The following is a 13,386-nucleotide window of genomic DNA, read 5'->3' on the forward strand; positions in this document are numbered from 1 at the left end:
TAAACTGTAACTAATTTTAAAAAAAAATAAAAATTTAATTAAAAAATACTAACAACAACAACAACAAATTCTCTGCACTCTGCCCAGTGTTTGGCTATGAATCTCAGCATAAGTTTTCATACCCTGGGAGGGTGGGATTGGGAGGGGAGGAGGGAGGGGCTTATGGGGGGATGCAGAATGAATAAAGTGTAATTGATGAAAAATTTAAGAAAAAAAAGGGAAAAAATAATTTAAGAACCTTAAATGACTTTCAAAATTGGAGGAAAACATGGAGTTAGTCAATTGGCATGGAGCACGTCTCGCCCCTGGGGGCAATGGTCTCCTGAACCTACTCAGACCTCAGACACCACCACTGCTAGTTCTAGAACTGACGCAGGATGTTCCAACGAGGGGTTAAGGCTTCTCATAATATTTCCTATAAGCCCACACCTGTTTGTCTATATCCCCCATTTTTATTCATTATTAGTCAGATAGAGCCAAGTAATTGTGGTAATACTTGCTTTTTTGCCCAATGCTGGAATGCTAGTAAAGTTAGGTATGCCCTGGTTACTCGCATGCCTCACTGGGTGCCTGTGCCCATTGATGCCCCTCACGCTATGACTCTCTTCAGACAGAAAAGGGATCTTGGAACTACAGCCACCATTGTTACTACCATCTCATTGACGGCTGTTGGAGCTACCACCAGGGCATTAGCCATGAGTCATACTGGGCAGACTGCTCAGACCCTGAATAATCATTTAGCCAATGTAGCTCATGCCTTAGTTGTACATAAAGGAATTAATGCTCAACTAAAAGGAAGCTTGATGATGTTCAATCAGAGGATTGACCTCTTGCAGGAGCAAATTGATACCCTATGGCAAATCGCTCAACCTGGCTGTCAATGAAAGTATGCTGGACTTTGTGTCACTAGCATACAACATGAGAATTTTTCCTGCGCTGCAAATCTGTCTAAACAATTGTCGAGCTATATTTTAGGTAATTGGACTGGAGAATTCGATACTACGATGGAGCAGCTGAGAGTGGCCAATGTCACAGTAAATTCTACCGGAGTGGACGCAGGACTAGCCACAGGATTATCAACATGGATTGCTGCAGCCATGAATCATCTGAAGGAATGGGTGGGCATGGGAGTGTTAGCAGGCCTTCTGGTGTTGGTCTCCTTGGTTTGCCTGTGGTATATATGCAAGATTAGAGTCTCACAACAGTGTGATGCAGCCATGATCATTCAGGCCTTTACAGCCATTGAAGCAGGACATTCTCCCCAAGCATGGTTGGATACCATAAAAAGCTAAAATGATACGCTCAGGATGCGAGGCTAAGCACTGCACTCAGGGTCAGCCGCTTTGGACCCAGAGAAGAGCATGTCTGATTGCATGCGGGTTGATGCCCCAGGTCCCGCCTCTGAGAAAAAGGTATCGGACGGGTCTGATGCTCTTTGGGTGGATGACACCTAAATGAACATCTGTACAAAGTCCCAATTTATTTCTAATATCAGAGATCAGACCTCTACTCTTGCCTGATGCGTCTAAAACAAAAAGGGGGAACTGTAGAGAGCTGCGGAATGCTATGCCTTAAAGATGGAGCTGGTTTCCGCCTTCCACCTTCCCAATGGTGAGTGCTCTCTGTCACGAACAACTCCACATTTGGCTAAGGCCGAGGATCTGGCTTGCTTCCATGTATGTGGACCTATCTGCATTGTCCCCGTGGCACGCCTGGGTTGGCTACCCAGAGGCTATTTAAGCTGTGGGCTGGCTTTCCCCGGGGTCCGAGGATTGTTCAATGTTCCTGAATAAACTGCATTAAAAAAAAAAAAAAAAAGAATAAAAAAAAAAAAAAGTTTTCATACCCTGCCTGGTAGAGTCTTTCAGAGGCCCTCTGTGGGAGACTCCTGTCCTGTTCCACAGAGGAAGACAATGAAGCCAATCCTGATGAAATATGATAGACTAGGATCAGATGGAAGAGGAGAAAGACCTCCCCTATCATTGGACTTGGGGAGAAGTATAGCAGAAAAAGAGGGAGGGAAGGCGGGGTTGGGAGAAGATGTGGGAGTGGCTACAGCTGGGATACAAAGCAAATAACGTGTAATTAATAAAAATTAAAAAGTGTCATAACCATTCTTAATTAACACTTAGAAGAGCATTCGCTTACCTCCTGTATATTTATCAAAAGATTCATGTGCAGCATCTATTGAAATAATGATGGGACCATAAGTTACTAGAGTATTCATTAAGGCTTCTTCATTCCTTGGGACACCCAAAACATTCAGGATGGTATCTGCAGGCTCCTTCCTTTACAAGGTAAAAAGGCAAGAGACTTGGTTACTCTAATCTATCCTCTGAATAATGAGTCAAAACCACAACATTGCGCACTTCTCAATGGAAAACCCCACATCTGAGCCATTGTAAATTGTCCCTGGAAATGAAATGATACTGGGAGATATAGAAATGAAAATCAATTCTAATGTCTTCAATGACATCTCATTGGTCTTCCTATCCATAAGAAATTTTTCATGGTACAGAAAGATAATAAATGTGGAATGATTTGCACACTCTGAGTGTGCATGGAAGCAGGAACCATAAAATCACACAATTCTGCAGTGGTATGTACTGTAATGGTGAGCTATGAAGACCATGCATTATTTCTCTCATTTTTCTTTACCCAGGTGAGCTAAAATGACAACATAGGAAGTCCACTTACCTTGGCTTCATATGGATAAGTGGCCTCCACTTCCAGATCTCTGTTGTTCTTTACATATCGGAAGGCACCAGAAATGTTGTTGTCTTTATAACCCTTACTGCCAAAAGATTGAGAGCAGTCCAGTAGGTTCTGTACACTCAGTGGAATCAGTTTGCCTGTTTTCCTGAACAGCTGTCCTTCTAAAGAACCAGCCACAACAAAAGCCCAACATGCACAACATGCTCCCTGAGAAGAGAAAAAAGTATTGTCATCTACAGGAAATACTAAGTGCAACAACTCAAGCAGTTGAATACTTTATTTAAAAAAATGAACCATTTGCATCTGATAAATACCTAGGTAATAAGGATCAGTCTCCATAGAGAGATGTTTCATGAACCAGTGGATGCTACACAAATACACACATGTCCACATAAAGCCATGATCTACTGGACACCAGTGTGATAAATGTCGTTAATGGAAAAAATTAAGTCTGGAGAGATATTTGGACCCATTCAGTAGAAGTTTAAGAGTAAATAATGCATGGAAATGACACAGTAAATGTATTGCCCTATTCTTGCTAAGTCATTCATTAGGATTTCCTCATTCCTCAGGACAACCAAGAATCATTTGTTACTACCAACAGAATGCTAAAAACAGACCTGTGGCATTCAAGTTATAGAAATGTGTTTAGTGAATAGCGTATCACACCATAGTCAAATAACACAGACATGACAATAACTTGTATCCTCAGTAGTTGAGGAATACAGCCATGTGATGTTGCCTTACCTGACTTCTCGCAGGCATCACATAGCTTTCCTTTCTCCAATCCAACATTTTGGGGATTGTAACATCCCCACATTTCTGGATGTGTTTCCCATTTCTTAGAGTCAGAACTGAACTGTTATTCATCATTGTCCTCATTTCTTCACCAGTCTTTAAAGAAAAGCACATTAAGACTCCATTGAAACAACCAAAGAGAAAAGGCAGAAGCATGTAAAACAATTTGAGTCACACTCACCCTGTCCCCAAATCCATTCATCTCTACAGTGACGTTGTTCATCCACAGACCGTTCACCCCACTGTGCAGTTTGACCATTTTCACATTTTCTTCCCATACTGCTCTCCTCTGTTTTTCTTCCTCCTGAAAATAAACACGATAGATGGCATTTACTTCCCATTATACCTCTGCCCTAGCTGACCAAGTGGACTCACTGCTACAGATGTATAGAAATCAAGACAGCAAAGTACACCACTTTCAATATCCTAAAGAACAGAGACAGTGTCCAGCTTGTGCTTATTTTTTGTTACATTAATAATTAATCAGATAGGGGTGGCCCCTATGGACTCTATTGTATCTGTGAACCCCCAACAGTAATGAGCATGCTCTGCAAGGACCCTCTTTGTGTGACTATGTGACCTACTGGGCTATAGATTTTCTCATAGCTCCTCTTCCACTGCTCCCACTCAGCATCTAAAGTGTAATCATGTGATGGAGCAGCAGAGGCCCCTCCCAAGCACAGGATGGCAATGAAGACAGCAGAAGCCATATCTCAAGCACTTAGAGAGTGAAGAAAAATGAATTTTAAACTACATCAACAAGCTTGAGAAGTTAAGCCACCCATGATGAATAAATATTTTCTAATAACACCCTTAAATATTTACTCAAAGATTTTAGAAATGGAAAAATATTAGTTTGGACTAGAGTTGCTATGGATGACATTTAGTTTTTACATAAAATTACACAGCATGTGGACTAAAACTGCCATGAACTACAGAATAATGTGATCAGGAAGAGTTCAATGGAAATAAAAAGTCAAAGGCTCCATAACTTCAGATCTAACCAGGGATTTCTTCTTCCACCATGACCCAGGTAAAGTCTACTCAGGCTTGCCTGTCTGCAGCAAGGATCCTGGATATATATCCAGCCAAATAGCTCCTCAACACTTCTCTTTGGTTACTCTGTAATGTGGACATATGTTGAGTGGACCAACTTCTCCACTGTGTCATCCTTATACACATTCTAAGAGTCCTTAATAGTGTGCTCCTAGTTATAACCTAGTGACTGTCATGGGATAAATTCTTTTTCAGTAGCAGTTCATCTTTCTTTATCCATTATTGCACCGGGTAAACAGGCACCTTTGTCAAATCATGACTGTGCTCTTGTAAAAACTTAGAGATCTTCCCAGATGGCCTCATTAATCAAGTGTAGTCAAAGAATAAGGTTGAAGGATCCAAGCTCACATACTCTCTCTAAGCTGCTTTAACATGACCTGGCTTGATGTTATTGCCCACACTAGAATGGTAGCTAGGACCACCCTTCATCTGCATCCTTCACTACAGTGAAGACTTTCATGTGTAAGTTTGGTAATTTATCAACTATGCATGGGTTCTTTCATATAGGTCAGGAACGGTGGCAATTGTGTCCCTGAAGTCTTGCTAGGAAAACATAGCTTTTCTGTTCTTTGTTCTTTACTCGTGTAATAATCCTGATTCCACTCCCCCTCTCTTTACCCTTCCCTGTCACCATCCCTTGGCCTCATTGTTCCCCTGTTACACTGCTCCTCTGTTTCCTTTCAGAAAAGAGCAGGCCTCCCAGAGATATTAACTGAACAAGATACAATAAGACTGAACACAAACCTTCATATCAAGGCTGGATGAGGCAAACTGGGAGGATGAAAATGGTCCCAGGAGTAGAAAAACAGTTAGAGACACTCCTACTCCTACTGTTAGGCATCTCACCCACTCTAAGCTGAACATCCACTTAATGTATCCGGAGGTCTTGGCATAGAATTGTGTAGGCTCCATGATTGCTAATCCAATCTCTGTGAGCCCCTATGAGTTCTGATGAGTTGATTTTGCGGGCCTTGTTCTCCTGGTGTCCTCAAAGTCTCTGGCTCCTACAATCCTCCCTCCCCCTATTTTCTAGGGTATAATGAGTTCAGCCTAATGCATGGGCATATACCCAAAAGATGCTATATCCTACAACAAGGGCACATGATCAATTGTGTTCATAGAAATTTTAGTGATAATAACCAGAAACTGGAAACAATGCACATGTTTCTCAACAGAAGAATGGGTAAAGGAAACATGGTACATCTACATAATAGATTCTTACTCAGTTCTTAGGGAAAAACATTAAATTTGTATGGAAGTGGATGAAAATAGAAAATAATTATTCTGAGCAAGGCAACCCAGACCCAGAAAAACAAACATGATATTTATACACACTTATAGGTGAATATAAGCAGTTAAATAAAAGATAATCATGCTACAGTCCACAGACACAGAGAGGCTAAGTAACAAGGACAGTGCAAGGGAAAATGCATGGATCACCATTGGAAGGGAGAATAGGTTAGATTCTGCCAGTGGATTAGGAGAAGGTGGGGACAAGAATAAACAGGTGGGGAAGGGAGAGAGTATAGAGAGTGATGACTGGAATGAGAGATGACAGGGGACACATTTAATGGGTGATGTGGAAAATTTGTGCACTGGAAACTATGAAGGTGACCCTAGTGAGAACTTCTTAAAAAAATAAATAAATAAAACAGAGTCCCAATCAGAAATCTTCTGTAACCAGTCAAATCTCGCAGTGGTGGGACTAAGGCTTGAACCAAGCTACAAACCCTTTGACCCATATCTGTCCTGCCTTCAAGGTGTGCTGGGGCAGTTAGTGGCTCAGAGCATGTGAGAATGGCAAACCAATGACTGTCTAACTTGAGGTCTAAGCCACAAGAGGGAGCCCATGCCACACACTGCCTGGATGGCCGGGAACCAGAAGCTGGATGCCTCAGAGATCTAGAGTAGAACAAAACAGGACTAAATGAAAATAAAAATAAACAATATAAAATACATAAGTGAAAAAAAAAAACTCTAATGAAGTCAATGAAATTATTCCTAGTGATGTTTTGTTACACTCATACATTAGTGCCTAATGCAATCATCATCAGGAAGGCTTCCTATAGCAGCTGATGGGAGCAGATCCATAGATCCATACCCAAACATTAGAAGGAAAAATAATTATTAAATGTACCCACAACCCACTGAACCAGAACTGTAGGAAACTGCATCCAGAACTCCATGAGTTCTCTCAAGTCTCTAGGTTAATACTTAGCTACACTAAAGTCTGGGAAACCCGGGGAATAGTGCTTGCAAAAGTTGTAGGAGACCAATGTGTAAACATCTCGCACCATGGGATAACTCATTGTTGTGTCTCCATAAGTCCATGACTGCCAGGTATTTCTACCCCCAGAAACAAGCCAGTGGCAGGTGTGTATAACCATGGATCTCTCTGTTTAAACATTTTAACTATCTCTTTCTCTGATCACCATAAGATAGCTGGGTTAGTTTTTATCTCTATTTGTTCATTCATTTACAGAAATGATGTCTCACTGTGTAGACTGGGCTGACCTAGATTTGCTTTGTAGAACATATTTTCCAATTAGAGCAATCTGCCTGCCTCTACCTCCATAGTGATTGATTAAAAACATATACCACCACACCAGGGTGTATGTATTTATAGCGTGTGTGTGTGTGTGTGTGTGTGTGTGTGTGTGTGTGTGTGGTTATGTATGAGTGTTGCTGAGTTTTACATAAAACAATATTTTCCTATCAAAATGAATTTCACCATTCATATATTTTTTACTATATTATTATTCATTAGTTTACCTATTACTTTACATCCTAATCATAGCTTCCCCTTCCTCCTTTCCTCCCAGTCCCTCCCATCTCACTTCCCCCTCCTCCCTTCCTCCTCAAAAAAGAGGAGATCTTCCATGGATATCAACCAGCCTTGGCATAGCAAGTTGCAATAAGACTAGATGCATCTTCTACTATTGAGGGTAGACAAGGCAGCACAGTTAGGGGAAAGGGATCCAAAAGCAGGCATCAGAGTTCGAGACAGCCTGTACTTTTGCTGTTAGAATTCCCACATGAAGACCCAGCTGCACAACTGTTATGTGTGCAGAGGGCCAGTCCCACACATGCTCTCTGGTTGGTGGTTCAGTCTTTATGAGCCCCTTTTGGCCCAGGGTAGTTGATTCTGTTTTCTGTTTGTGGTATCCTTGACCACCATGGGTCCTTCAATCCTTTCTCCCTCTGTTCCACAGGATTCCCCAAGCTCTGCCTAGTGTTCCTGTGGAACTTTACATTTGTTTCTATCACTTGCTCAGTGAAGCCTCTCTTATGACAGTTATGCTAGGCTCTTGTCTGCTAGTTTATCAGAATGTCATGAACAGTGTCAGGAGTGTCCTCTCATGGCATGAGTCTCAAGCTAGGCCAGTCATTAGTTGGCCATTCCCTCAATTTCCGTTCCATCTTTTCCTCCTGCACACCCTGTAGACAGAACAAATTGTGTATCTAAGGGTTTGTGGCTGGATTGATGTCTCAGTCCCTCCACTGGAAGTCCTGATGGGTTACAATGACATTTGAAGGCAAATGTTTGGTATTAGAAAAGATCATATGGAGTTAGGTAACTCAGACCCAGAAAAACAAATATGTACTCACTTATAAGTGGCTATTAGTCATAAAATACAGCATAACATTGCTACAATCCACAAGCCTCCAAAATGCTAAATAACAAGAGGGAACATTTGAAACTCACTGAGAAAGGGAAATATATTGGACATCAGGAGTAGGTAAAGGGAGGGGACTGAATAGGAGAAGGAGTGAGGATGGGAACAGGTATGGGAAAAACAGAGGGAAAGAGTACTGATAAAGAGCTCTGGAAATGGTGTGCATTTTTGGAATAAGGTAGAAACTTAGGACAGTGGAAACTCCCAGGAATCTATCTCCTAGAAATGGGGATATTTATATATTTTTTTAAAAACAGTGTTATGTTTCCATTAGTGTTATCTAGTCCCAGAATATTTTTACTGTTCAGGACAAACCATGCTTCACCCTTGTACCTTTCCATTCTCAATATTCTGTCCAATTCGAGATCATAATATAAATAAATTTTTAGCATACTTGAAGTCTGTCTTGTTAGTTTGATTAATGCTTTTAAGATCATTTTTGTCATAAAAGTTTTTAATATTTCATTTTATATCTAAATTATTTCACTGGTTTAAAGTGTATTTTATTAATTTATTTTTCAATGGAAAGATATTTGGACATCAGGAGTAGGTAAAGGGAGGGGACTGAATAGGAGAAGGAGTGAGGATGGGAACAGGTATGGGAAAAACAGAGGGAAAGAGTACTGATAAAGAGCTCTGGAAATGGTGTGCATTTTTGGAATAAGGTAGAAACTTAGGACAGTGGAAACTGGTCTGAGTACTGGTACTTTTTTAATATAAACAGTTTGCTTAAAACACAAAAACACTGTTTGCATAAACAAAAAATGTTTATTCTGGAGATATATGTATATATATATATTTTATATATATAATGTAGGTCATGTGACATATTTCTGTGAACATCAGATAGGTTTCTACCATTGCTATTGTGTCTATATTCTAGAAGTATAGCTGCAGATTTAGAACCAGTCTGACAACAACTTTCTCTATCTCCACTCTGTCTCTATCCTTTTGTTTGTTTCTTCCTTCCATTCTTTATTTCTTCCATTTTATCTGTCTTCCTCCACCATTTTATGCTTGCCTCAAGACTATGTTGGAGGATGCCTTCAGTGTAAAAGAGCCCCATCCTTGGTGTTGACTATGCAACCAAGGGGATTTACTGGCACAGTGTGTGACAATTGCTTTATCCAAGCCTGATTTGCATTTACTATTTGATTTTAGATCTCTAAGACCCAAGAGATTCCTGTGTCTCAGAGACGGAGGAGACAATAATCAGTTAGTTCTGCTAGTGTTCTTTCATTTTACCTTTATTGTTCAGGGCTCATGCCCTCCATGGAGGCTGTGAGCAGGTAGGAATGCACTTTTGATCCTCCAAGAAGTGTGATAAATTGTGAAATGTGCTTCAATTCTCCTGAAATATGGTCACTGAAGTGAAAGTTTGGAAGGCATCTTTGCTTCACCAAGTGACTCTTGGGAGCAAAGCCTGAGTCTAAAATTACACATAATCTGGCCTTTGCCTTCCTCAGACCATAAGATAAATGCTGGCACCTAGTCTTTCTCGACAATAATTCTACACAATGTTCTTTATAGAAAGGTATCATTAAATGTTGAAATGGGTGACAGGGAGCTTAGGATACAAAATTCATGGTGGCTGCATGAAGGACAGAATGGTCATCTGCTGATATTTTTGTAGCAATCTTGACTCTGTCTTATGACTGGTTTGGAAAGCTTTTTGTCAACTTGCCACCAGCTCAGGTGATCTGGGAAGAGGGTAACTCAACTCAGAAAAATACCTCCTCCAGACATGTCCGTACATATTTTCTTAGTTAATGATTCACATTAGAGGACCTAGATCACTGTGGACAGTGTCATTATGGGGTGTTGGTTCTTTATTGTATCAGAAAGTATGATAAGAAAGCCATAAAAAGGATACTGGTATGAGTGCCCCACTGTGGCCTCTGCTTCAATTCCTGCCTTCAAGTTACTTCCTTAAGTTCAAGCTCTGGCTTCTCCTGATGATGATCTATAACCTACAACTGAATAAACCCTTTCCTCCTCAAGTTTATTTTGGTCATGCTGTTAATCACAGCAATAGAAGACAGTCAGGCTATGAGGTAAGAACCAATATGCAGCAACAGCACTCTATTCAATGTATGTAGGAGATTTCATTCAAATAGAGTGCTGGGCAGTAAAGATCTCTCCTTGGTGTACAGAAAGTTTGTGAATCTTTTCTTTTTTTTTTTCTTTTTTGACACAGTCTTCATAATTTTCATTTTTAGGGACTGCATAACATATGCATGTGTAGCAAAAATCTCTGCCCTGTTTGCGTTTTCTTGACAGTGGAAGCAGAATCTGATAGCTGCTGTTACAGATAGGCCTATTATTTTATATTTTTATACTTTATTCAGTTTATATCCCAATTGCAACCCTCTTTTTCTCCTCCCAGTCCCAACCTCCCACCCTCTCTGACCCCTACCCTCTCTTACACTATAGAATGGAAAAGCCCTTCTCCCCTACCATCTGACTCCAGCCTATCAAGTCTCAACCTAAACCTCACAGAGACCCAACAAAGAAAGAGTATTTCAGGCCAATCCCTCTTATGAACATTGATGAAAAAATACTCAATAAAGTACTCTCAAACCAAATCCAAGAACACATCAAAGGTATCATCCACTATGACCAAGTAGGTTCTATCCCAGGTATGCAGGTGTGGTTCAGTATATAGAAATCCATCAATGTAATCCACCATATAAACAAACTGAAAGAAAAAGACCACATGATAATCTCTTTATATGCTGAAAAAGCATTTGATAAAATCCAACATTTATTTATGTTTTAAGTCCTGGAGAGATCAGGGATACAAGGTACTTATCTAAACATAGTAAAGGCAATATACAGTAAGCCTATAGCCAATATCAAACTAAATGAAGGGAAACTTAAATTAATCCCTGAAATCAGGGACAAGGCAATACTGCCCACTCTTTCCATACCTATTTAACATAGTACTGGAAGTTCTTTCAAGAGCATTAAGACAATTAACTGCGATCAAGGGGATTCAGTTTGGAAGAATCAAAGTATTATTTGTAGATGATATGATAGTATACCTGAATGACCCCAAAAATTCTACCACGGAAGTCTTACAACTGATAAACACCTTTAGCAAAGTGGCTGGATAAAACCTCAACTCAAAAAAATCAGTAGCCCTTCTGTATATAAAAGACAAAAAGACTGAGAAAGAAATCAGTGAAACAACACATTTCACAATAGCCACAAAGGACATAAAGTACCTTGGTGTAACTCTAACCAAGCAAGTCAAAGACTTGTATGAAGAAAACTTTCAGTCTCTGAAGAAAGAAATAGAAGAAGATAGCAGAAGATGAAAAGATCTCTTATGCTCATGGATTAGCAGGATTAACATAGTAAAAATGGCCATTTTACCAAAAGCAATCTACAGATTCAATGCAATTCCCATCAAATTACCAACACAATCCTTTACAGAACTTGAAAGAAAAATTCTCAACTTCATATGGAATAACAAGAAACCCAGAATCGCTAAAACAGTCCTCTACAATAATAGATCTTTTGGAGGTATCTCCATCCCTGATCTCAAGCTCTACTATAGAGCGACAGTAATAAAAAACTGCATGGTGTTGGCATAGATACATAATGATATCAATGGAATCGTATAGAAGACCCAGAAATAAACCCAGACACATATGGACACCAGATTTTTGACAAAGAGGCCAAAACCATACAGTGAAAAAAAGGTAGCATCTTCAACAAATGGTGTTGATCTAACTGGATGTCTACATGCAGAAAAATGAAAATAGATCCATACTCATCACCCTTCACAAAACTAAAATACAAGTGGATCAAAGACCTCAACATAAAAACAGACACACTAAACCTGTTAGAAGGAAAAGTGGGGGAAAGTCTTGAACTCATTGGTACAGGAGACAACTTCCTGAACAGAACAACAATAACACAGGCTCTAAGATCAAAAATCAATAAATGGGGCCTCATGAAACTGAAAATCTTCTGTAAAACAAAGGACACTGTCATCAGAACAGAGTAGGAATGGATCTTCACCAACCCTATATCTGACAGAGGGCTAATATCCAGAATATATAAAGAACTTAAGAAGTTAAAGAGCAACAAACCAAGTAAGTCAATTAAAAAATGGGGTACAGAGCTAAACAGAGAATTCTCAATAGAGGAACACTGAATGGCAGAGAAACACTTAAATGCTCAACATCCTTGGATATCAGGGAAACGCAAATCAAAACGAATCTGAGATTACACCTCATACCCATCAGAATGGCTAAGATCAAAAACTCAAGTGACAACACATGCCGGAGAGGATGTAGAGAAAGAGGAATCCTACTCTACTGTTGGTAGGAATGTAAACTTGTACAACCACTTTGGAAATCAATCTGGTGCTTTCTCAGACAATTAGGGATTGTGCTTCCTCAAGATCCAGCTGTACCTCTCCTAGGTATATATCCAAAGGACGCTCAAGTACACAACAAGAACATTTGCTCAGCCATATTTATAGCAGCTTTATTTGTAATAACCGGAAGGTGGAAACAACCAAAATGTCCCTCAGTTGAGGAATGGATTCAGTAATTGAGAAGTATCAATTTCTATGAGTGTATCTTCAGCACCTGAGATTCTCTCTTCCATATATTGTATGCTATTGGTGATGCTTACCTTTGTGGTTCCTGATCTTTTCTCTAAGTTCTCCAGCTCCAGGGTTTTCTCTGTTTGTGTTTTCTTTATTGATTCTAATTCCGTTTTCATATCTCGCACCATTTCCTTCATCTGTTTAAATGTGGATTCCTGTCTTTCTATGATAGTATCTATTTTTTTTCTTTGTTTCCTCTCTATATGCCACTAATTATGTCTCTACTTGTGTCTCTATTTGTTTGGCTGGTTTTTCCTGTATTACTTTGAGAGGTTTGGTTTTTTTTTCCTCTTTAATTGACTCCATTTGTGTGGCTAATTTTTTGAGAGATGTGTATGCTTCCTATTACTGAATAAGCATAGCTTTAAAATCATTTTTCTGTGTTTCTGATGAATTTGAGAATCCATTGATTTGGGAGGTTGCTGGTGAAGCCGTAATGTCCTGATTTTTGTTGGATGTGTTTTGTTTTGTTTTCTTTTGTTTTTAATTAAATTTTTATTTTTTACATTAATTATA

General features: G+C 39.6%; 1 protein-coding gene across 1 annotated transcript; it reads right to left on the reverse strand.

The window, feature by feature from the left end:
• Positions 1 to 2,237: 2,237 nt before the first annotated feature.
• Positions 2,238 to 4,223, reverse strand: LOC110564891 (cathepsin 7-like). Its single transcript, XM_021662438.1, has 5 exons — positions 4,098 to 4,223; positions 3,695 to 3,817; positions 3,463 to 3,609; positions 2,698 to 2,922; positions 2,238 to 2,288 (listed from the first exon to the last, which is right to left on the reverse strand). Exons 1-5 carry the CDS (start codon positions 4,221 to 4,223, stop codon positions 2,238 to 2,240), a joined length of 672 nt encoding a protein of 223 aa, XP_021518113.1.
• Between the last annotated feature and the right edge of the window lie 9,163 nt (positions 4,224 to 13,386).

The sequence above is a fragment of the Meriones unguiculatus genome, chromosome 3 (genome assembly GCF_030254825.1).
Source record: "Meriones unguiculatus strain TT.TT164.6M chromosome 3, Bangor_MerUng_6.1, whole genome shotgun sequence".
In the NCBI taxonomy this organism is placed as follows: Eukaryota; Metazoa; Chordata; class Mammalia; order Rodentia; family Muridae; genus Meriones; species Meriones unguiculatus.